This window comes from Pantherophis guttatus, chromosome 17 (assembly GCF_059756535.1).
Source record: "Pantherophis guttatus breed Tessera chromosome 17, ASM5975653v1, whole genome shotgun sequence".
NCBI lineage: Eukaryota > Metazoa > Chordata > Lepidosauria > Squamata > Colubridae > Pantherophis > Pantherophis guttatus.
In genome coordinates, this window is record NC_142079.1 from 17152532 (window position 1) to 17174168 (window position 21637).

The window sequence follows — 21637 nt, forward strand, 5'->3', positions numbered from 1 at the left end:
TAGCTCCAGCCAGCTCTCTTCTGAAGTCTGAAAATAAAGCACTTGTGACTCCTATGAAGCATTCCCAGAAGCAAAGTAATTCGTACCTTGCTCAAGGTCCCTTCAATGTAACTCGACACTTCTTCCAATCTCAGCATAGGCTTATCTGTTTGAGGGACAATCGTGGCCATCTTCTTCAGAAGGTTGGCTAGGTCAGCAGAGACAGTGCTGGTTTTATAGCTGTCAAACTCAGGAAGGGTCTTGGGCTTAAAATATTCAAACATGAATAGGGAATCTTCCCAGATCAATTCCACCTTGGAAAGAAAGAGATTTTAAATATGCATTGATCAAACTAATGCATGAAGTGAAAATTACTCAAGAGGCTCCTCCTTCTTCCATTCATTTCAGCAAAGCCTGGACAAGCATCTGTTGAGAGTAGATCACTTTGGATTCCTGCACTGAGCGCCAGGTTGACAGTTGGATTTCATAACCTATATGATTTCTTACCTTGTAGGATTCTGAGGAATTATTGTGCAATGATCTTTCAGAGTCCTGAACAGACAGAGCTGCTTTAAGCTTAATTTTATTGACAATATCATTAGCTTTCTTTTCACTATTTGTGATTAAACCTTTTTGGTTACATTTTGAGACACAATTTAGGAAAAAAGATGGGCATCAGGCAGGTGTCGTAGAAACCTGTGGCTGACCACTGTCAGAAAAAAGGACAAAGCTTTGCCCATGGCAGTGTCATAAATGCTGGAGGGATCTCTGGCCAAGAGGCCTCTCTGCTCCTGAGCACCAGACAGCCTCACCTGCTGAGTAGAATGCTCTTCCAAATACCGGGCTTTGCTCTTTTTGCTTGGGAAGCCGTACAGGCAATAAAAACACTGCTCCAGGGCCGTCTCCAGCTCCTCTTTATAAGGGTGGGTGTCTTCTGTGGTGGAAGCTAAAAGCTCTTTTTGCAGAACCCGCACCTAGAACAGAAAAAGATGTTTAGGTTAAAGAACGTACAGTTAAGGGTAAGCAAAGATCTTGTTTGGGTGTTCAGGAAGGTGGGCTGCTTTAACAAATATGCAGCACACATAGCCACAGTGAGGGGTGCAAATGGGAAGCAAAGGCCAAGATGGGGAAAGGAGAACAATTTTTTTGGGTTTTTTTTATCCCGATCTACCTTGTGGAACAGATACTCCAGGAGACAAAAGCCTTCATGGAGAAATTCTGAAACTGATTCTGACCAAGCCCAGTTATGAACTCAGGTTAAATATGGCAATAAGGGAGCTGAATCCAGACGGATTCCCAGGCAGAGCTCCCACCGTTGCCATGGCCGTTCTGCTCAGGAGGGCTGTGACTGGGCACTGCCTGGCCACGTTATCTGGGATTCCTTTTGACTTGCAGGGTCCAGCCAAGTGGGGAGTATTCTCAAACACTGGTACCATCACTATTCAACCAATTATACAAGAGGTAATCTGTTAGATCTTATCAGACAAAGATAATCTGAGACAGAGAACACAGCAGCAGATTATCCCTCAGGGATAGCCTGAAGCTGAATAAACCTGGTGGATTACAAATTTTATCATCTTTTCTAAGAAAAGATCTATCATCTTTTATCATCTAAGAAAAAGATCCAGCAGCAAATAGATTAACAGACTTTTATTCTACTATATTTCTTATCAAGTACTTAATCAATTTCTTTGTAACACTCCTTTGTATTTTATGCTTTCTTTACAAGTTTGAGATTTACCGACTTAAATTTTAAACTCTGTAATTTATCACAGGTTCTATAAATCTATTTTTTTACAACGATAATATATAAACTGAACAAATAGTGGTGATTTATATCAAAAGTATGCATTCTTGACGTATCTTTTTTTGCTTTGTGGAAAAGCAAAATTAGGTATTCGGATTGGCAAAAACAGACCTCATTAACTGTCATGATATTTTCTTTTACTGACTTTAATTACTGAACTCAATATGCAGCTATTACAAGAGGATACTCAAGTATAAATATCGTTACTTGAGACTTCCAAATTATTTTTAAATACGGTTTTACAAATAATTTAAAAGGACCTTTACAATACTTGTTTTGATTGTTCTGAAAAAAATTATCATTTTAATTGAGTTTATGAAATAATATTTCAAATACTTTTTTAATGTTATATTACATATAACCATTAAGGAAACTATGAAACATAATAATTACTCTTAACAACATAATATTCTGAATTTATGAAAACTTATGAAAATTCATGAAAATGAATTTTAAACTGTTCCTTTTTCATTAAAAATGAGCAACAAGAGGCACAATACAGACAGTGAATTGACAAGTATAGAAAAATCTAACATCTTCCATAAATTATGGACTTATTCATGGAGGATAAATATGACAAACTAGAGACTAAGGCAGAATAGCATAACAGCTATATCAAAGAAATGCGAACAAGATACCAAGAGTTATCGTCTGAGCAGAGAAATGAAATATTTTTTTAATTAAGTAAAGAGGAATCAATAGAAATTCAAAACATTTACAGAAGAAATTGCACATATAAGAAATTTACCACGTGGTATTGCATTTATATACTCTAAAACCTAGTAAATATTGGTGAGGTAGTAAAGACAAGAAAGATAAATTAAGCAGACAAATGAAGAACCTAAACTGCAGTTGAGGCAAACGTCTTCATTTTTCTTACTGTATTTTCCTCCTTTCCCCTAGACTGGGATATTAAAGTGCTGAGAACTTTGGGATTACGCAATGTTAGAATGACTGATTTTAGGTCAAAACAGATTTTAGGAAGAGTAATGTTCATATGAAATACAAAAGAAAACTTTGAAGGAAAATGTTCTACAGGTTTTTCTAAGCAAACTATTTTTATAGAAAACCAAGCAATATCATTGAAAGACATACTGGTAATTTGCAAGAACTTGGGAAAAAGAGTTGGAATATCCTACAAACCAATGGAATAGAATCTTAAGGAATGTCATTTCCTATGGTCTCAATATGAGATTAATTCAGCAGAAGAATTCTTTTTTATTTATATTGGATTTTTCTAAAGATATTCAGAAAAGGTTGGATGTCAAGCACCTGTAAACAGGGGGAGAGATCAGCTTACATTTTTTGAACAATGCAAGATGCAAGACAATTACCTCATTATATCAAGGATGAGATCAAAAGCGATCAATACTAAAAGAAATTGACATTTCTACTCACGTAAAATTTAAGCAGAGCTCCATCTGAGTTACAGCACCAGGATCTCCTTCCAAGGTATTCATGGGCTGTGTTCAGCAACATAAGGGAAGGGGGCAGCATAGGCGTGTCTTGAATTGGAGACACTGAAAATAAGATGAGAAATAAGTAGAACTCTTTATCAACTTTAGAAGGATGGGTGACAAACTTCAGGTAGCAGTTTCTCATTTTAATAGAGCATTTTAGGCATATTTCTGCTCCAACAAAGTCTTTCAAAGCAAGGAACAAATCAGTCAGCCCAAAGGAATCACTCAAAATAGTCTACCAAACTGCTTGAACTTGATCACCTTGCCCTCCTGAGCATGCAGCTGCTGCATTATGCACTAATAGTACCAATTTGGAGGTAATGAGGGCATCAGTAGCTGTTAGCAGACCTTCTGGTTCCAAGAAGGGCCACCCTGAAGCTGGATAAACCCATCTCCGGCCATGGCGTCTACTGATTTTGAAGGAACTGAGAAACCAAGTTGGGGATCTCCTCCTTAAGGCAGATCCTCAAGATCAAGGAGGGGAAGTCAGGTAATTACACCGTGGTTACCAGTCAAACAGCCAGTCAATCATGCTGGGGTTCAGCCTCAATTTGCCATGTTCCATCAGACCTTGTGGCTTCCAGGTATCAGATAAGGAATTATGAAGTCAGCATGGATTTATCAAAAATGAAAGTTAGAGAATGACTTTACCTCATTTTTGATCAGGCAACTTCCTTAATGGATTGTGGCAATACAGTAGATTCTGGTTCCCAGACTGAACGCTGCAGGCTCTTGTGAGGTTGCTGCAGTACCTTTGGCATTGTGGCACGTTTTGGGAATTATGGGGCGATGGGCAAAATTACTGAGACACTAAGAGTGCTGAGATCTGTTTGGGAACCTCGGCTGTAAACCTGATGCACCTTGTCACTAGAAAACCATAGGATGAAGTACCCGATGACATTCTGACATGGTCAGATCAGATCACACCAGAGAATCTTGAAGGCGTTTGTAGATACCACCTTGCATCCCTTTTGGGACTCTTTAAAGAGGACAGGCATCGGGCCAGAGGACTGCAGAAGGATGGGAAGGAGGAAAAAGAGACCCTGAAAAAAAGAAAAGAAGCACCAGGACTCACCTCCTTCCTGTGGATTCTGCAGCTGCTCCTCGTGTTGGCAGCAAAGGGGCTGGACGTTTTCTTCTTCATGCTGAATGAGCCGATGAAGAATAATCCAGGGAAGCACTGAGGACACAAATGGCTCTTTGGGTTCCTCCTGGACTACCATGCTGGAATTGACAATCTAATCGCCAAAGAAAGAGACACAGCAAATTAAAGCCAGAAAGGTAATTGAGTCTCAGTCCTCTAGTTCAGGTGTTTGAGATTCAGCTGCAACAAGAAGAGAGCATCACTAAAGGCACCCGAGCAACGCTTTGTTACTTGTCAGAATGCTCATCCCCTCCTCAAAGATGTACGATCTCATGTGCTGTTATAGGACGGACACCTAAATGCTGTAGGAGCTCCAGGCAGAAAAAGCTGCAAAATTGGACTGCAGAATCTAGTACAGGCAGTCCTCAATTAATGACTGCCCTGTTCAGTGACCATTTAAAGGTACAGAGACATTGAAAAAGTAATTTTAGGACTGCTCAACAAACTTACAATTGTGACAGTATCCCCATGGTTATGTGATTATGACTTGGGAAGTAGCCCGTTTCCCCGAAAATAAGATCTAGCATGTTTTGACGTGTGGGCATAATATAAGCCCTACCCAAAAAATAAGCCCTACTTAAGAGCCTGCACAGCCAATTGGCCGGCCATTACATCTGATTGCTTGCAGTGCTGTGACCACGAGGCAGTGTATGTGTGTGTGTGTGGCCGCCTCATGCACCTTGCACCAGCTTACCTCAGGGCCTCCGCAGTCAGGCCATCCACAGCCCAACACCTATTGCACGGCAGCAGCACCAACAGCCATGTGCAGCATGAGCATGGTCACAGGCCCACTTCTGCTTGCTTGCAGCCACAACAGAGCAGGAGGCTGAGTGGTGTGCTGGTGTTGGTGCGGCCGCAAGGTGAGGCAGGTGTCGGGGTGTGGATGGCCTGGATGCGGGGGCCCTGGGGTAAACCAGTGTGTGGCGCATGGAGCAGCTCTACCCCCTGCCTCGTGGTCACAGCACCAGTGTGTTGCTTGGCTTCCTGCTCTGTTGTGGCCACGAGCAAGCGGAAGTGGACCTGTGGTCATGCAGGGTCTTTGCTGGATGGGGCTGCTGGAGCTGCCTCTGCAAGGTAAGGCAGGTGTCGGGGCATGAGTGGCCTGGCTGCAGGGGCCGTGGGGTAAACTGGTGCAGGGCGCATGAGGCAGCTCCACCCCCTGCCTTGTGGCAGCAGCACTAGCGCACCACGCAGCCTCTTGCCTCCCCCCCGCGAACAAGCACAAGAAGTGGGCCTCCTGTACATGATAAAAAAAGACATTCCCTGAAAACAAGCCCTAGTGCTTATTTTGGGACCAAAAGAAAATGAGACCCAGTCTTATCTTCGGGGAAACATGGTAGTATAGGTGGTACCTGGCTCAATAGTAAGTGTGAGAGGTATCTTGGGAGTCCTAGTTGACAATCATTTAGCCAGTAGTATGTGGGAGTAGCAAAAACGGTGGGGGGGGTATTTGTTGCTTCCCCCCTCCGGTTGGACTTCCAGAATGCTGCCCCACCTTGCTGGGATGCGGAACTGACCATCTGGTTCCGCCCCAGGCGCCTGATGGACCCTGAGAGGTTCCAGACGGAGCGTGGATGATTCCTCTTTCTCTCTCCCACGGCCCGGTCGAGAACCTAGTGGAGGCCTGGGATAGGGCGGCTGCTGGGGCTCTCGACTATGTCGTGCCTTTGAGGCATCTGACCTGGTGCAGACCCCGGCTTGCTCCTTGGTATACTGAGGAGCTTCAGGGGATGAAGCGCAAGAGGAGAGGCCTAGAGAGCCATTGGAGGACTAGTCGTTCCGAACCTGACTGAGCCCAGCTAAGATCGTTTACACGGTCTTACCTGGAGGTGATGGCGGTGGCGAAGCCTACATACTTCTCCGCCTTCATCGCGTCCGCAGATAATCGCCCGGCTGCCCTGTTCAGGGTATCCAGCTCCCTCCTGTATCAGAGGGCGGGGGAGGACCCTTTGCGGGGGCGAGCCGAGGAGTATAGCCAACATCTGTGGGACAAGATCGCTCAGATTTGGGACGGCTTGGACTCTGACTGGGCAGGGTCAGACGGTGGGGAGGCGGCGGGTCTTGTTGTCTGGGAAGAGTTCGATCCTGTTACCCCAGAGGAAGTGGACAGGATCATGAGGAAGCTGAGTGCGACCACTTGCATACTGGACCCGTGTCCCTCCTGGCTGGTTTATGCAGCTCGGGAGGTGACACGCAGTTGGATCCAGGCAGTGATAATGGCATCCTTGGATGGAAGTTTTCCCGCCGCCTTGAAGGAGGCGGTGGTTAGGCCACTCCTTAAGAAACCTGCCTTGGATCCAACCATTTTGGGCAACTTTCGTCCGGTCTCCAACCTTCACTTTTTGGCGAAGGTTGTTGAGAGCGTGGTGGCACGTCAGTTTCCGGTGGCCCTGGATGAAGCAGATTACCTCGATCCGTGCCAATTGAGTTACAGGCCCGGTTACAGAACGGAGATGGCATTGGTCGCGCTGGTGGATGCTCTCTGGAGGGCTCGGGACAGGGGTCATTCTTCGGTCCTGGTCCTATTAGATCTCTTGGCGGCTTTTGATACTATCGACCATGGTATCATGCTGCGACGCCTCGAGGGGTTGGGAGTGGGCGGCACCGTTTTACAGTGATTCGCTTCCTACCTCTCGGGTCGTACGCAAGCGGTGTTGGCAGGGAGGCAGTGGTCGGCCATGAGGCCCCTCACTTGCGGGGTGCTCCAGGGGTCGGTCCTCTCGCCCCTTCTGTTCAACATTTATATGAAGCCGCTGGGAGAGATCATCCATGGTTTTGGGGTGGGGTATCATCAGTATGCTGATGCCCAGCTTTTTATATCCACCCCAAACCAGCCCAGCGATGCCCTCGACGTGATGTCCTGGTGCCTGGAGGCGGTACGGATCTGGATGGGGAATAACAGGCTTCGACTTAACCCAACCAAGACCGAATGGCTGTCAATACCGGCATCTCGGGCCGAGCGAGAGGTTCCAACGCTGTCTATTGGGGGCAATGTGTTGCCCCTCGTAGACAGGGCACGCAACTTGGGCGTCCTCTTGGATTCACGGCTGAGTCTGGAAGGTTATATCACGGCTGTGACCAGGCGGGTGTTTGCCCAGGTTCGCCTGGTGCGCCAGTTGCACCCATACTTGGACCGAGATGCCCTACACAAAGTCACTCATGCACTAGTCACCTCCCGGATCGACTACTGCAATGCTCTCTACCTGGGGCTGCCCGTGAAGACCACCCGGAGGCTTTAGCTGGCACAGAATGCAGCCGCGGGTTGTTGCGGGAGGGACCCAATACTCCCATATTACACCACTCCTGCGCGGCTTGCATTGGTTGCCAGTTGCCCTCAGGGTGAGATTCAAGGTGCTGGTGTTAACCTATAAAGCCCTTCATGGCTTAGGCCCAGGTTATATGTCGGACCACCTGCAACCAGCGTCAACTTCCCATCGCCCAGTGCACTCTCACAGAGAGGGCCTACTTAGGGTGCCGTTGGCTAGACAATGTCGGCTGGCGACTCCCAGGGGTACAGCCTTCTCTCTGAGCGCCCCCACCCTTTGGAATCAACTTCCCTTGGGGCTCTGGTTGGCCCCTGACCTTCGCACCTTCCGCCATGAGTTGAAAACCTGGCTATTTATGTCCCCTGGCCTGGACTGATGGGGTAGTATATTTTAATTTAAAAAAAAAAAAATTAAATTTTTATGTATATTCGTTGTTTTTAACAGTCGCTTGGTCAATTGTCGTTGTGAGCCGCCCTGAGTCCTTGGAGATAGGGCGGCATACAAATTTTATAAAATAAAATAAATAAATAAATAAAAACAGCCAGTGCAATCTTAGGCTGCATTAACAGAGGGATACAATCAAGATCACGTGAAGTGTTAATACCACTTTATAAGGCCTTCCAAGTAAGACCATATTTGGAATTCTGCATTCAGTTTTGGTCACCATGATATAAAAAAGATGTTGAGACTCTGGAAAGAGTCAGAGAAGAGCAACTAAGATGACAAGGGTACTGGAGGCTAAAACATATGAAGAACGGTTACAGGAATTGGTTATGTCTAGTTTAGTGAAAAGGACTAGGGGTGACAGAATAGCAGCGTTCCGATATTTCAGGGGCTGTCACAAAGAAGCAGTGGTCAACCTATTCTCCAAAGTACCAGAAGGTAGGACAGATGGAAACAGAAGGTAGCAATGGATGGAAACTAATCAAGGAGAGAACCAACCTAGAACTAAAAAGAAATTTCCTAACAAGTTAGAACAATTAATCAGTGGAACGATTTTGCCTCCAGAAATTGTGGGTGCTGCAACATTGGAGGTTTTTAAGAGGAGCCTGGATAGCCGCTTGTCTGTATAGGGCAGTGATGGCTAACCTTTTTGCAATCGCGTGCCAGGAGAGGGGGGGGCGGGGGAGGGTCGCATGCGTGGGTGCCCACACCCATAATTCTATGCGCTCTGCCTTGCGCATGTGCACGCAACTCCCCTCCCTCCCCCGGCTCCTGGCACGTGATGGCCTGGTAGGCCCGTTTTTCTTTCTTACCTGGCTCTTGATCCTCTCTATTTATCTGGGAAGGGCGAAAACAGTCTTTCCCACTCCCTCGGAGGTTCTCCAAAGGCCTGAAATGGCCCATTTCCCAACTTCCGGTGGGACAGGAAGTGACATTTTTTGCTGTCCCCAGCCTCCAGAGCCTCTCTAGGAGTCCCTCTAAGTGTCTCTAGGAGCCTCTCTAGGAGTCTCTGGAGGCTGGGGACAGCAAAAAACATCACTTCCTGTCCCACCTGGAGTTGGGAAATGAGCCGTTTCAGGCCTTTGGAGAACCTCCGAGGGAGTGGGAAAGGCTGTTTTCGCCCTTCCCAGATAAATAGAGAGGATCTGGAGCCAGGTAAGAAAGAAAAACGGGCATTCCCCCCCTCCCCCAGGCCCTCTGGAGGCAGAAACAGCCTGTTTCCCTACTTCTGGTGGGCCCAGAAGGCCCGAAAATCAGCTGGCCGGCGAGCGCATGTGCCCCAGAGCTGAGCTGATATGGCTACGCGTGCCACCTGTGGCACACGTGCCATAGGTTCGCCATCACAGGTATAGGGTTTCCTGCCTGAACAGGGAGTTGGACTAGAAGACCTCCAAAGTCCTTTCTGTTAGTCACACCTAGCGCATATTCACAAGCATTGCAGTATGCCATGGTCATGTAATCGACAGTTGTGAGTTTTGCAGACGGCCTCTGACAAAGTCAATGGAGAAGCTGGCAGTAAAATTGCAACTCATGGTCACATGATGTCTCCTTAACTATGGCAGGTGATTCATTTAACAACCACAGCAGAACTGATATCATAAGTCCAGTGCGGTGACATGTATTGCTCAAGAATTGTGACAGAGTTGTAGGACCAATAGTGGTAATTAAGTGAGGACTACCTGTAAAAAGATGATTGCTGAGCTGCTGGCCAACCAAATTATGCTCCGAAGAACATTTTACAGGGCTCTAGTGGGAGACTTGCCCCTTTCCCCAGAGATGTGTCCCTTTTTGCTGTGGTTTTCCCTGCAATCAGTATCTGGAGGTCCGATATGAAATGTTACAAAATGTTATCACAATACATAGATATATCTCTGTAAGACTTGTGGTACTGTAAATATAAGCAAGGGTGCTCTTTGACTGGCTGCTGCTCCAAACAGAGCTCTTAGGGTGTAAGCTGCAGCAGCTGCGGGGTCAGCCCCCCCCTCCCCCTTACCTGGATGAGGTTGTGACTTAATCGGGTGAGATTCGGCAGGGCAGAAACTTCGCTCAGGCTGCTGCTGTCTGCTGAGAGGGAGTGATTGATGCCCTGGAGCAGCTGAGTCACAGTGGCCACCCACTCTTCCTTGGCCGAGGTGGCTGTCGTATTGATCATCTGCTGGAAAGCTTCGTTCAAGGCCACTTCGGAGCATTCCAAGCACTGCTGATAGTCCTTCAGTCGAAGAAGGGAGTCCTAGAAAATATCAGGAAGAGGGTAAAAGATAAAAAACCCCAGGGAAGAGAAGGATGAGTTGCATCAGACAGAAAAGCTGCTTCCTTCACACCAGGAGAGCAAGGCCAGAAAGACCATAAACCCTGGACTCTACAGGCATCTGTGCTGCTTCCTGCAGGTTATACATTATCCCTATCACACCCTTTCTTTTGGGGGTCTGCAGTGTTATGCAAAGCATACAGACATACAGAAGAACAAGAAATATTAAATCACGGAAAGAGGTAGAAAACAAAATGCAGCAGACCTCAATCCTGCTCCTTAAGTACCTCAAATTCCCTCTAGAAAATTCATTCAGAATGTTGCACAATTTCCCTCTAAATTTACCTCTAATTTGCCATTACTTTTCACCTAAACACAATATGCAATTATCACCAACCTAAGCCTTCTCATTTTCACATGCACCCACAAGAACCTAGAGCACACCAATTCATACTGTCTGGCACGCAATCCCAGGCTTTCTGAAACATTTTAGTATATAAAAAAATATGTACAGATTATACAAGTTGCATGTTAAAAGAAAAAAGAAAACATTACATCTTTATTCTCACAGGAAACACTAAAGAAAGTCATATATTAGCTTTGCACTATGCACTCTGCAAATCAGATGAAATCTAGTCCTTTACAATCTTATGTTAAAAGAAATCTGAATTTGAAATATGGCAGAATAAAATTCCAGATAAAATTCCAGTCCATAAATAATTTCAGATTAAAGTATCAAACTTTAAATTTAACAGAAGTATTGCACTCTCCAAATTTAATCTGCCAACCCTCTAATGAAGGAACTGAATATAATTGCCAGAAGCAGGTGTAGAAAGTCCCAGCAGGGGTCATCCTGGGTAAAGCCCACTTGGTGTACTTTGTAGGAATATAAGGCTTGGTGCTTCTTAGCAGAAAAACCCTTGGCAAGAATGGAAAGTCGGTACTTAAAAATTTATTTCATCCTATGGTGAATCATCTTCCAGAATTGTTGAGCTTTTTGAGACTGTCACCAAATATAAAGAAAAATCCAACCTGATTATTACATTTCCAAGTTTTTTAAAAAATATGGACCATTTGAGAGTCGCAACTGGAGTAATATATCAATAGTAACAAAAAATATTATGCTAGTTTTCTGTAAGTGTAATATTCATTGTGAATTTGATATTTTTCTTCCAAAAATATTTGTTGAATGGATAAAATTTAGCATCCATTTAATCATGCAAGGTTTCACATCTTCAGTTTCTGAATTGTAGAAGTTGTAATAAGTTTCAATTGTGACTTATATATAAATCCCCAAAGATGCCCTGAATTTTGTGTCATAAGCCTTTCAAGTTTGGTCAAATCTTTTGTGCCACCTTATTTTCATATTTTTGTTTTAACGTATATTGATTTGAAGATGCTGAAACCAAGCTTCGACCAGTTTCTGACCATTCCATGGAGAGTTTGAAGATTTCATCAACATCATTCATTCCATGATCTTTCTTTGTTCCGATTGGGACCATTTGAAATAAAAAAATATCCTTGATGACATATTCATTTTTACTACAGATATTCTTCCTTACCAAGAAAGATTTAATTTTTCTATCTTATGAATTTTTTTCAGATACCGTTTCCCCCAAAATAAGACATCCCCTGATAATAAGCCCAATCGGGGTTTTGAGCGCATGGCAACAAGGCCAAGCACTTATTTCAGGGTTCAAAAAAAATATAAGATGGGGTCTTAATTTTGGGGAAACACGGTGTATAATTATTTCTGAATAAGTCTTCATTTTTTATATAAAATGGTCGTTGCTTACCTGAACGACCCTTTTATCCTCGCTGCGATGACACTCCTCAACATGGGTACAGCTCACTCCTATTTGCACGGCTGGGTGTCAATCAAACCCTCTGGAGCTGGATACGCCCTGCTTCCTGCTCCTTCCTCAGTCTTTTCACGAAGACATCTTGGCCCAAGGGCAGCAGGACGGTCACGAAAGAAAAATCCCCAGATAGCAGGACAGGAACAGAACAGCTACAGAGGGAGAACAAAAAGAGACCTCCACCAAGGCCAGACCCGGCGACAAAAAGGGAGGGACGGAGTGTCATCGCAGCGAGGATAAAAGGGTCGTTCAGGTAAGCAACGACCATTTTCCTCCTCGCTGCTCAGACACTCCTCAACATGGGACATACCCAAGTTCCAGAAGAGAGGGAGGGAATTAAACTGAAGGCTGGCCTTGGGGAGAGATTACAGACTGTAAAACTCTTCTGCCAAAGGCAGCATCTGCAGAAGCAAACCTGTCTAAACGATAGTGACTAACAAAAGAAGAAAGAGAGGACCAGGTTGCCGCCCGGCAAATATCATCTACCGATGCCTGGGTAGCCCAAGCCGCCGATGTTGCGGCACTACGGGTAGAATGGGCCAGGATACCACCCGGGACAGGAGCCTCCTTCAACTCATATGCCCGAGAAATACAGGCTTTGAGCCACCTGCCTACTGTTGCTGAGGATACCTTCTGACCCAAGGAGGAGGGGAGGAAAGACACCAACAGCGCCTCAGTCTTGCGGAAGGAGGCAGTCCTCTTAAGATATCGCCTTAACGCCCGTCGCACATCCAAAGTATGCCAGCGTCTCTCAGTAGGATGGCGAGGGTCCGGACAGAAATCAGGTAAGATAATTTCCTGTGCCCGATGAAAACGTGTGTTCACTTTCGGAATAAAGGCCGGGTCAAGTCGCAAGACCACCCGGTCCGGGTAAAAAATACAGAGATCACTCCTCATAGACAAGGCTGCAATCTCAGATACACGACGAGCTGAAGTGATTGCTAGCAAAAATGCCATCTTCAAAGACAAATAACGCAGACTGATCGAAGCAAGAGGTTCGAATGGTGGTGCAGTCAAGGCTTGTAACACTAAGGTAAGGTCCCATGTAGGGTAGCGATGAACCGACGGGGGTCGCAGGTTGGTGACTCCTTGGAGAAAGGAACGGATTCGTGGATCCTGAGACAAGGGAACTTTATTATCTCCAGACAAAACAGTGGCCAGAGCAGCCACCTGACGACGAAGAGTCGCTGGAGCTAGACCTTTAGAAAACCCCGCATGCAGGAAACGCAGAATGTCCGGAACAACTGCGGACGTGGGGTCAACGTGATGAGCACTGCACCATGTCGCAAAGGCAGTCCAAGAGGCGTCATAAATGCGAACTGTCGATGGCCGCCTGGCGGCCTGAATGATAGAAATGACATCTTCCGATAAGTGGTCCTTGAATAGCTTTATGCGCTCAAATGCCACACGGCTAATCGGAGCCATTCTGGCTCCGGATGGCGTACCGCACCTTGAGTCAAAACGACCTTGTCTGGTGGAATCCTCCACGGTGGCTCGACAGACAGGTTCTTTAGATCTGCGAACCACTCTCGACGGGGCCAATACGGTGCTACCAGCAGTAGATTCGCCCGCTCTTGAATCACCTTCCGAATCACTTTGGGTATGATAGGGAAGGGAGGAAAGGCATAAAGGAGTCCTCGAGGCCAAGGACTCCGTAGAGCGTCGAGACCCTCTGCCGCTGGAGACGGGTAACGGGAATAGAATCTTGGTAATTGAGTGTTGAGAGCTGTCGCAAACATGTCCACTACCGGTAGGCCGAACCTCCTCGACAGGTCCTGGAACAGGCCGGGTTCCAACCGCCATTCGGCGTGATCTAACTGGTCTCTGCTGAGCCAATCTGCTTCCCGATTCACAGTCCCGGAAATGTGTTCGGCTCTTATCGACAAGAGGTGGAGCTCCGCCCACGACAGCAGCCTCTCCGCCTCCTGCATCAGAGTCCAAGAGCGGGTCCCCCCTTGCTTGTTGATATGGGCCTTGGTGGCCACATTGTCTGTTAGTATCAAAAGGTCTTGGCGATACACAAGATGTTTGAAGTGCATAAGAGCGAACCTTACCGCCCTGAGCTCCAGCCAATTTATATTGTGCAGTTTTTCCGTCGATGACCAGACCCCTTGGGCTAACTGGGAGTTGAGATGGGCCCCCCAGCCCCGCAGACTCGCATCCGTGGTTAAAACCATCCGTTTCGGTTCCAGAAAGGGAGAGCCCCTGCTGAGAGCTGGAGACAACCACCATCGCAGGGAGAGACGAACTGGAGCCGGAACTGTCACTTTGAAGGTGGACTCCGCCCGACCTTGCTTCTGGAAGGGAAGCAGGAACCATTGTAGGCGACGAAGATGGAAACGTGCCCAGGGAACAATGTCTATGCAGGATATTAGTTTTCCCAGAAGCTGGGAGAGCGTCAGTAATGGAACAGTCCGGTTCAGAAGAATTTGAGACACAAGATGCTGTATGCTGACACGCCTGTCTGGAGACAGAAGGACGACACACTGACTCGAATCTATCATTGCTCCTAGGTGCAGAATATGAGTCGTGGGGATCAGATGACTTTTGGTGAGATTCAAGGTGAATCCGTGGTCCTGAAGAGTTTGAAGTACCAACTCCCGGTCTCGAATTGCCAGTTCGGTTGATGATGATAGAATCAAAATGTCGTCGAGGTAGCATGCTAGACGGACAGGTATCTCTCTGAGCGACGCCGCCACCGCTGCCAACAGTTTTGTAAAAGTCCTCGGAGCGGACGAAAGGCCGAACGGCATCGCCCGATACTGGAAGTGGTGGTTTCCAAACGCAAACCTGAGGTACCTCCTGTGTGATTGGTGAATGGGCACGTGCAGGTACGCTTCCTTTAGATCCACTGATTGCATTAGATCTCCCTGTCGGATGCAGCCTAGCAATGATTTGAGCGAATGCATTTTGAACCGACGGTATAAGATGTGTTGGTTGAGACGTCGTAGATTCAGAATGCCCCTCCAATCGCCCGAGCTTTTCGGCACCAGGAATAGCGTTGAGTAAAAGCCGGTTCCGAGTTGTGTCGATGGAACACGTTCTATGGCCTGTATCTGCAGCAGATGTTGTATTTCGCGAGACAGAAGAAGCTTCTTGTCTCTCTGAGGCAGCCAGGGGCATTGCACATAAAAGTCCTGTGGCATGGTAATGAATTCCAAACGAAGACCGTTGGTGACAGTTTGGACAATCCAGGCATCCGAGGTGGTAAGAGGCCACTGGTGGGAAAAGGCCTGGAGTTTGCCCCCAATCGGTGCCAGGGACGGTGAGTCACTTGCCACGTCTAGAGTATCTGGAAGTAGAGGAGCGGAAGGGGCGCCGGAAGGTGGATTGGTGGTGGCCACGGCCACGAAAGGACGTTCGGTCTGAAGCTGGTTGGTAAGAGAATTGAGAAGATCTTTGATAAGATGCGCTTGCGGCACCTTGGTCGTAGCGAAATGGCTGCCGGCTATAGGGAAAAAAACGTCTATCCGGGCGTCTGAAAGCCATGGGCAATACCTTCTTTTTATCTCGATTTTCGACCAAGATGGAGTCCAAAGACGACCCAAACAAAGCCGGACCCTTGTACGGAGCAGCAGTCAAACGCCACTTGGATTTTGCGTCAGCTCTCCAATTACGAAGCCACAGAAGTCGTCTAGAAGAAACTGTCGAAGCCAAGGCTCGCGAAGCAAATTTAGCTGCGTTCAAGGACGCATCGGCCGAATATTCAGCAGCAGCGATTAACTTTGCCAGATCCTGCTGCAACCGCGCGTCTTCAGGAGGCAGTCTGTCCCTCAATTGACGCAGCCACACCAGGGACGCCCGATTGAAAAAGGAGGAAGAAGTAGCAGCACGGATGGCCCATGCTACCGCCTGGTGTGTCTTCCGGAATGACATCTCCGCCCGCTTATCCTCAAACTTGAGGCCGTCACCAGCTTCACCTACCAGAATCGACGATGATGTCAGACTGGCTACGGGATCATCAACTTTAGGTAACTGCAAAAGAGCATCTAACACAGGGGCCGAGGCGTATAGCTTTCGATCGAAGGAATTCGGGCCAGAAAGTGAAGCGGGGTGGTCCCATGGTTTCTGAATGACCTGACAGAAAAGGTCAGGACACGGTACAAAGTCGTGATCAGGTTGAGGTAGATTAAACAAGTTACTATTAGGGTCTGGCGGAGCAGAAACAGAACCCTGATTTAAATTGGTGTCCATGTTGGTAGCAGCCTTCGCTTTGCGTAAAAGGGAACGAAACATTGAAGGCTTGAACAATCCCGGAAAGGCAGGCTTGTCCTGGACCGCCTCCTCATCCTCCGACATCTCAAAGTCATCTAGGAAGTCATCCTCCCTGACAAGTTCAGGCATCTGAACATAGGAAGTAGAAGGTTGCTGCTCCAAGGCAGACGGCATATGACATGAGGGAGCAGGTACACAACCTGGAATGGGTAACATACCAGAGGCCTGCTGCAACCCAACCTGAAAAATGTGGGACATAGTCTGAGTAAACAACGACTGGAAATCCACAGGTTGACCAAGGGTAGGTCCCGCCTCAGGGCGGAGACCTGCTGCAGTGGGTGTGAAGGTAGCCTCAGGAACATGCCTAGGGGCCTGAGAATTGTGACTAGCCATGCTAGAGGACCTTGATCTAGCTCTGACACAGGGCTGGTTAACAGATGTCAAGGGAAAATTCGTAGAAGTGGAAGGACAGACTGCAGAAGGTTCAGCATCCTGGACAGCAATATCCTGGAGCGCCTCCGGGTCACAAACAGCATTTGGTTCCAAATCATCATCAACTGGCTCATGACCCTCAAGCAACTGAGCCTGGTGTTGTGCCTTTGTGAACTGTTTTTCCAGAGCATTGTGTCTGCGTTGGGCATCCCTGTCTGCCTTAGAAGACTTGCCCGACCTGGTAGATTTGGCACCCTTGGTCTTCCTCCCCTTAGCGTGCTTAGGAGAAGGAACTGGAGACGGAGATGGACTCCTGTCAAGGTCTGAAGACAGATCAACAGCCTCCATATTGTTTATAAGAACAAATACAATTTTTCTGAATTTTTTTGAATTTTTTTGAAGATTTTTTTAGAATTTTGAAATTTTGAAATTTTGAAATTTTGAAATTTTGAATTATTATTTTTTTTTTAATATCTACACAAAAAATACAATATCACTTAATAACTATCTACCGCCAACAGCAATGCATACAGATACCAGAATTTCCGTTTTTTTTTTTTTTTTTTTTTTAAATTATTATCAACAGAAAAAAGGGGGTTTACTTCCCTGATGATGGCAGTCGCGCTGAGTCAGGCAGATTCACGTGCAGGTAACCGCTGGACCGCGTCCACACCTGCAGGAAGGCAAACGACCCTGGAAACCAAAGCCCAGGTCGCTGCACAAGTTGAAGAGGCACAATGGTGGGCTAGTGATCCTGGAAACCAAAGCCCAGGTCACTGCACAAGATGGCGGTCCGAAAAGGAAGCGTTGGAGCGTCGCAAGCCAGGCGAAACAAAGCGCCTACGGCTGGAGCCCAAAACTGCCCAAGTAAGCCTCCGTTCGGCTAATGAGTATGCCAGCCGGCAGGGACTCAAGCCGCGATATCCAAAAACGAGGCTGCGCTGGTCAGAACACAGTAAAAGGGCAAGGGATGGCTGCAGCGGCAAGAAATGGCGGCAAATGATTATTTGAGCAAAGCCAAGCCTCGAACGGCGGCCGGAGCCCCGAACCGCCGTTCCGCTCCAATTAGCCTGTGCTAGTAATGCTGTGAAAAGCGCAAGCCTCAAAAACAACAGGGAACGGTCAAAAATGGAAAAATAACAAATTAAAATAACAATTTAGTAAGAAAACTACGAGAGAACAGACACCCTAATGCACTTGCAAATGGCTGAGTGAAAAGACTGAGGAAGGAGCAGGAAGCAGGGCGTATCCAGCTCCAGAGGGTTTGATTGACACCCAGCCGTGCAAATAGGAGTGAGCTGTACCCATGTTGAGGAGTGTCTGAGCAGCGAGGAGGAAAAGGCTTAATACTATTATTAAACCCTGTTATTCATTGCATTTTTCTCTAGACGGACTTATCTTGGTTAATCCCAAATACAAACTGTTGAATATTGTATATATTCTTTATCAATTCTAAAGAATCTTTTGGATTAATGATTGTAAGAACCATACCATTAGTATGCTACTTTAATTTATGGGCATTTGCCAGCTGGATTACTCAAATGTTACTCTCCAGCTGTATCTTCTCTGCCAATTATTATAATCTGATATCCTGGCAGACATTAAATTCCCTACACTCTACAAAAGGAGTGAAATAGCATTAATGCTGTGAGGTCACGTTTATCCTTTTTCAGCAATTCTTCCTCATAGCTGATCATGTTGCATTCATTTTATGCTAATTTACACCAATCTACCTGAAAGTAAAAAACATCAAACTCACCTGTAGCAAGAGAAGTTGAGCTGGCCTCTCTGGAATGGAGATGGCCAACTCCAAATGCTCCGTCCTGCTGCCCCCACTGAGGCACAACGTTGGACGGAGCAGCTGAACCACGGCCCTGTAGTCCCCAGCCTCGTACAAGCGCTGAAGCTCCTCCAGAGATTGACATCTCTCCAGGGATTTCAGATTCTTATCGATCTGCAAGAATGAAACACTAGATGGGTCACACTCCAGTCTAATGTCTACCTGGGGTTAAAAAGCAACACCACTCACCACAATAACCAATCATCTGGTCATTATACCATAAGACAGTGGCTGGTATCCCACAGAAGCTGGCTCACAATCTATCTTTTAGTTCTGTTTTTTCTACTATGGAAAGCCAGCCACAGCAAACGGAGAACTTCTCTTCCCTCTTTTCCTTACTTTCAATGAACTCCAGAGAATGCACAGTGGAAAGATGACAGGCAGCTGAGGTGGACAGACATTCTTAGAACAGCGTTTTATTTTAATTTTTAAAAACTACTGTTCACCATTTCTTAAATCCAGAAGCATAAATAGAGCATTTGAATCAAGCATCTCCTCCAAAGTAGAGGTGATTCTTTTAATATCAGATAAAGCCAAATATCAGATAAATATCAGATAAAGCCAGGACCTGCCAAACCGCAAAATGCCAACTCAAGTGCATGTGCAGAGGCTTCAGATGAGACCCTTATGGCAAGACCAGCTGCAAAAGGGAGATGATAAGCATGGCTCGGAGCCAACAAGATGACCAAAAAGGTAACCGGGTGACATTACCTCTTCCAAAGAAACCACAGAGTCAACATGGAGGTTGGGCAGTCTGATCACTACCCTCTTGTTGCTGTCAGGGTCGGCGTCGAGGACAGCAGAATGCTGAAGCATCTCCGTGCAGACGTCATAGTTCTCCAGGGCCTGCTCCATTTCACCCTGCAGGAGCAACATGGCTTTCAGCTCCCTCTTCCTCCAGTACCATCATCAACCCCTCAGGCCAAGTGGGGCGCTCATAAAGCACGTACCTCAAGGGCCACTTCCCAGTTCCATCTTAAGGTATGTTTACATGACACGTTTGCTCTGATCAGGTGCAAACGCCTGGAGTTCCCCTTTCTAAACTTGTCTTGCGAGGAATATAAAATTGAGCATTAAGAGCCTTTGGCTGCAGCAAAATACAAACCTGCAGAGCCAGAAACCGAGCTTTCAGCCAATACACTCGGACGGCAAACTGCAACCAACTCTCCTCAAAGAGGTCCCGCTGGGAAGAAGCGAATGAGAGCTGCAGCAGATCCCCCAAGAAGTGGGTGCCTGGAAAGTCTGGCCCAAATTTGCCATTTGCTGAGCTGGCTGCGGGACCATTCCTGGGAGATACTGGAAGAAGCATTTTCCCTGTTTAGCCCCTTGAAACAGGAGCCTGAAGCAGGGAATGCAAAGCCCCCTTCTGCAGGCAGAGACTCCTGGGGAGCAGCATTCCTTTCTCTGCTTCCATTCTTGTGAGCCGGGGAACTTACTCAGGCAAAGCATGCCAAGTGTTGCCAAGCTCCCCTCCAAAGCCAGCCCCCTGGTAAGCAAAGAGACCCCACCTCTAAAAGCATCTTCCAGCCCTCATTCACTCACCCATGGAGCTCTTCCCTTTGGCCAGCAACCACTGATCCAGCTGCAATTCCATGCAGGACAGACTCATCAGCATCATCTCCTGAAATACAGGCAAAGGAATGACAGAAAGAAGAGGGTGCTGGACAATATGGGTGGGCAGGGTGGATTTTTGTCTACTCTTTTCTCTATATGCACCCAGTAGTTCAAATCAGCTCTTCTAATCAGCAGCACTCCTGCTAACTTGCAATGCCTGCCAAAATCTGGCTATCAAGGCTCTGACTAACGAGCCCAATCAAATCAGAACTCTCAGACTAGGATCCTTCTTAACATTCTTCTTTATTGGGTACTTCATATCGGCATATCTTCAAAGGAAAACCCACTCTAAATCTTTCCCGCAGTTTCAGCATAATTAAACTAAGAGACAACCCCATCCCCAAGTGTCATAGGTCACATTGGCCAATTGGGTTAATTGGCGGTCTCTTCAGGCACTTCTTTCCCGACCTTATCTGTTGCCAGTAGAGATGACTGTGGTACTCACGAGAAAGCTCTCTGTTGTGTCTTGTAAGGCATTTCAACCTCCTTTCCCCCCTTCCCCCTCTGTGTGGCAACTGAGGAACAGAAAAATGGCTGCTGCCAGATTTGGTTCGAAGTTGACACTGGCCTTTCCAGTAACAGAAAGGCACTTCATTGCTTGGAAGGTAGAAGGGGCTCAGGCTGCTCCTCACTGAAAAGGAACAGAGCATCCAGCGATGCTTCTAAGACAGTTTTTCAGTTCAGGAGTTTAGTGGCTACTAAAACTTATTTGTTAATTAAGGTATGTGATTCTCTGAGCTGGTGAGATCAATTCCCATGTTCTCTCTGGCAGAGAGCACACCATCCAATGGAACTGTGTTTAGAACAAACCATTTTGGACTTGGGTTCAATTCTATGAGGCTTCTCTAATAAAGCTGGATGTGAAACTGACCACAGAACTGTCCTCCTCAAAGAAAATGAATGGAACTCAGAGACCAGGTTCTTTTCTCATCAAACCACATGACTTTTCTGGTCTCTCCTACTTCTTCTGTACATACAACACTGTATAGATCAGTTGTGTGCCTCATTTAAATGGAGCAGACGCTGTGCTGCACTTGCTGCATGGTGCCCGCTGAGCACCCGTTCCTTCTCCTTTGCCATGGGGGCTCTGACAGGCAAAAGGGAGCCCACTGCAGAGCCTTCTAAACCCTTGGTTACTCTTTCAAGGTAGAAAGACAGGTAATCCTCCAGTTACAACGGTTCACTTAGTGACCATTCCAAGTTATGACCTGCCCCCCCCCCCAGTACTTACGACCCAGTCCCGAAGTTACAAATGTTGCAGCCTCTCCATTTGCAAAGCCTTTTGCCATGGGTCTTGTGCAGGCCTTGGTTCATAGTGAACAGAGGCCT

The 21637-nt window shown here is 46.7% G+C and overlaps 1 protein-coding gene across 10 annotated transcripts in view; it reads right to left on the reverse strand.

The window, feature by feature from the left end:
- Positions 1-21637, reverse strand: part of CABIN1 (calcineurin binding protein 1) — a 91388-nt gene that overhangs the window by 44141 nt on the left and 25610 nt on the right. For all 10 annotated transcript variants that reach the window (XM_087880641.1, XM_087880640.1, XM_034438543.3 and 7 more), the window contains exons 12-20: positions 20237-20315; positions 19800-19990; positions 19406-19555; positions 18614-18808; positions 10094-10330; positions 4322-4484; positions 3185-3306; positions 792-953; positions 87-293 (exon numbers count right to left, since the gene is read on the reverse strand). In XM_087880641.1, the coding sequence (XP_087736767.1) occupies positions 87-293; positions 792-953; positions 3185-3306; positions 4322-4484; positions 10094-10330; positions 18614-18808; positions 19406-19555; positions 19800-19990; positions 20237-20315 (1506 nt within the window). The remainder of the gene's footprint in view (positions 1-86; positions 294-791; positions 954-3184; positions 3307-4321; positions 4485-10093; positions 10331-18613; positions 18809-19405; positions 19556-19799; positions 19991-20236; positions 20316-21637) is intronic.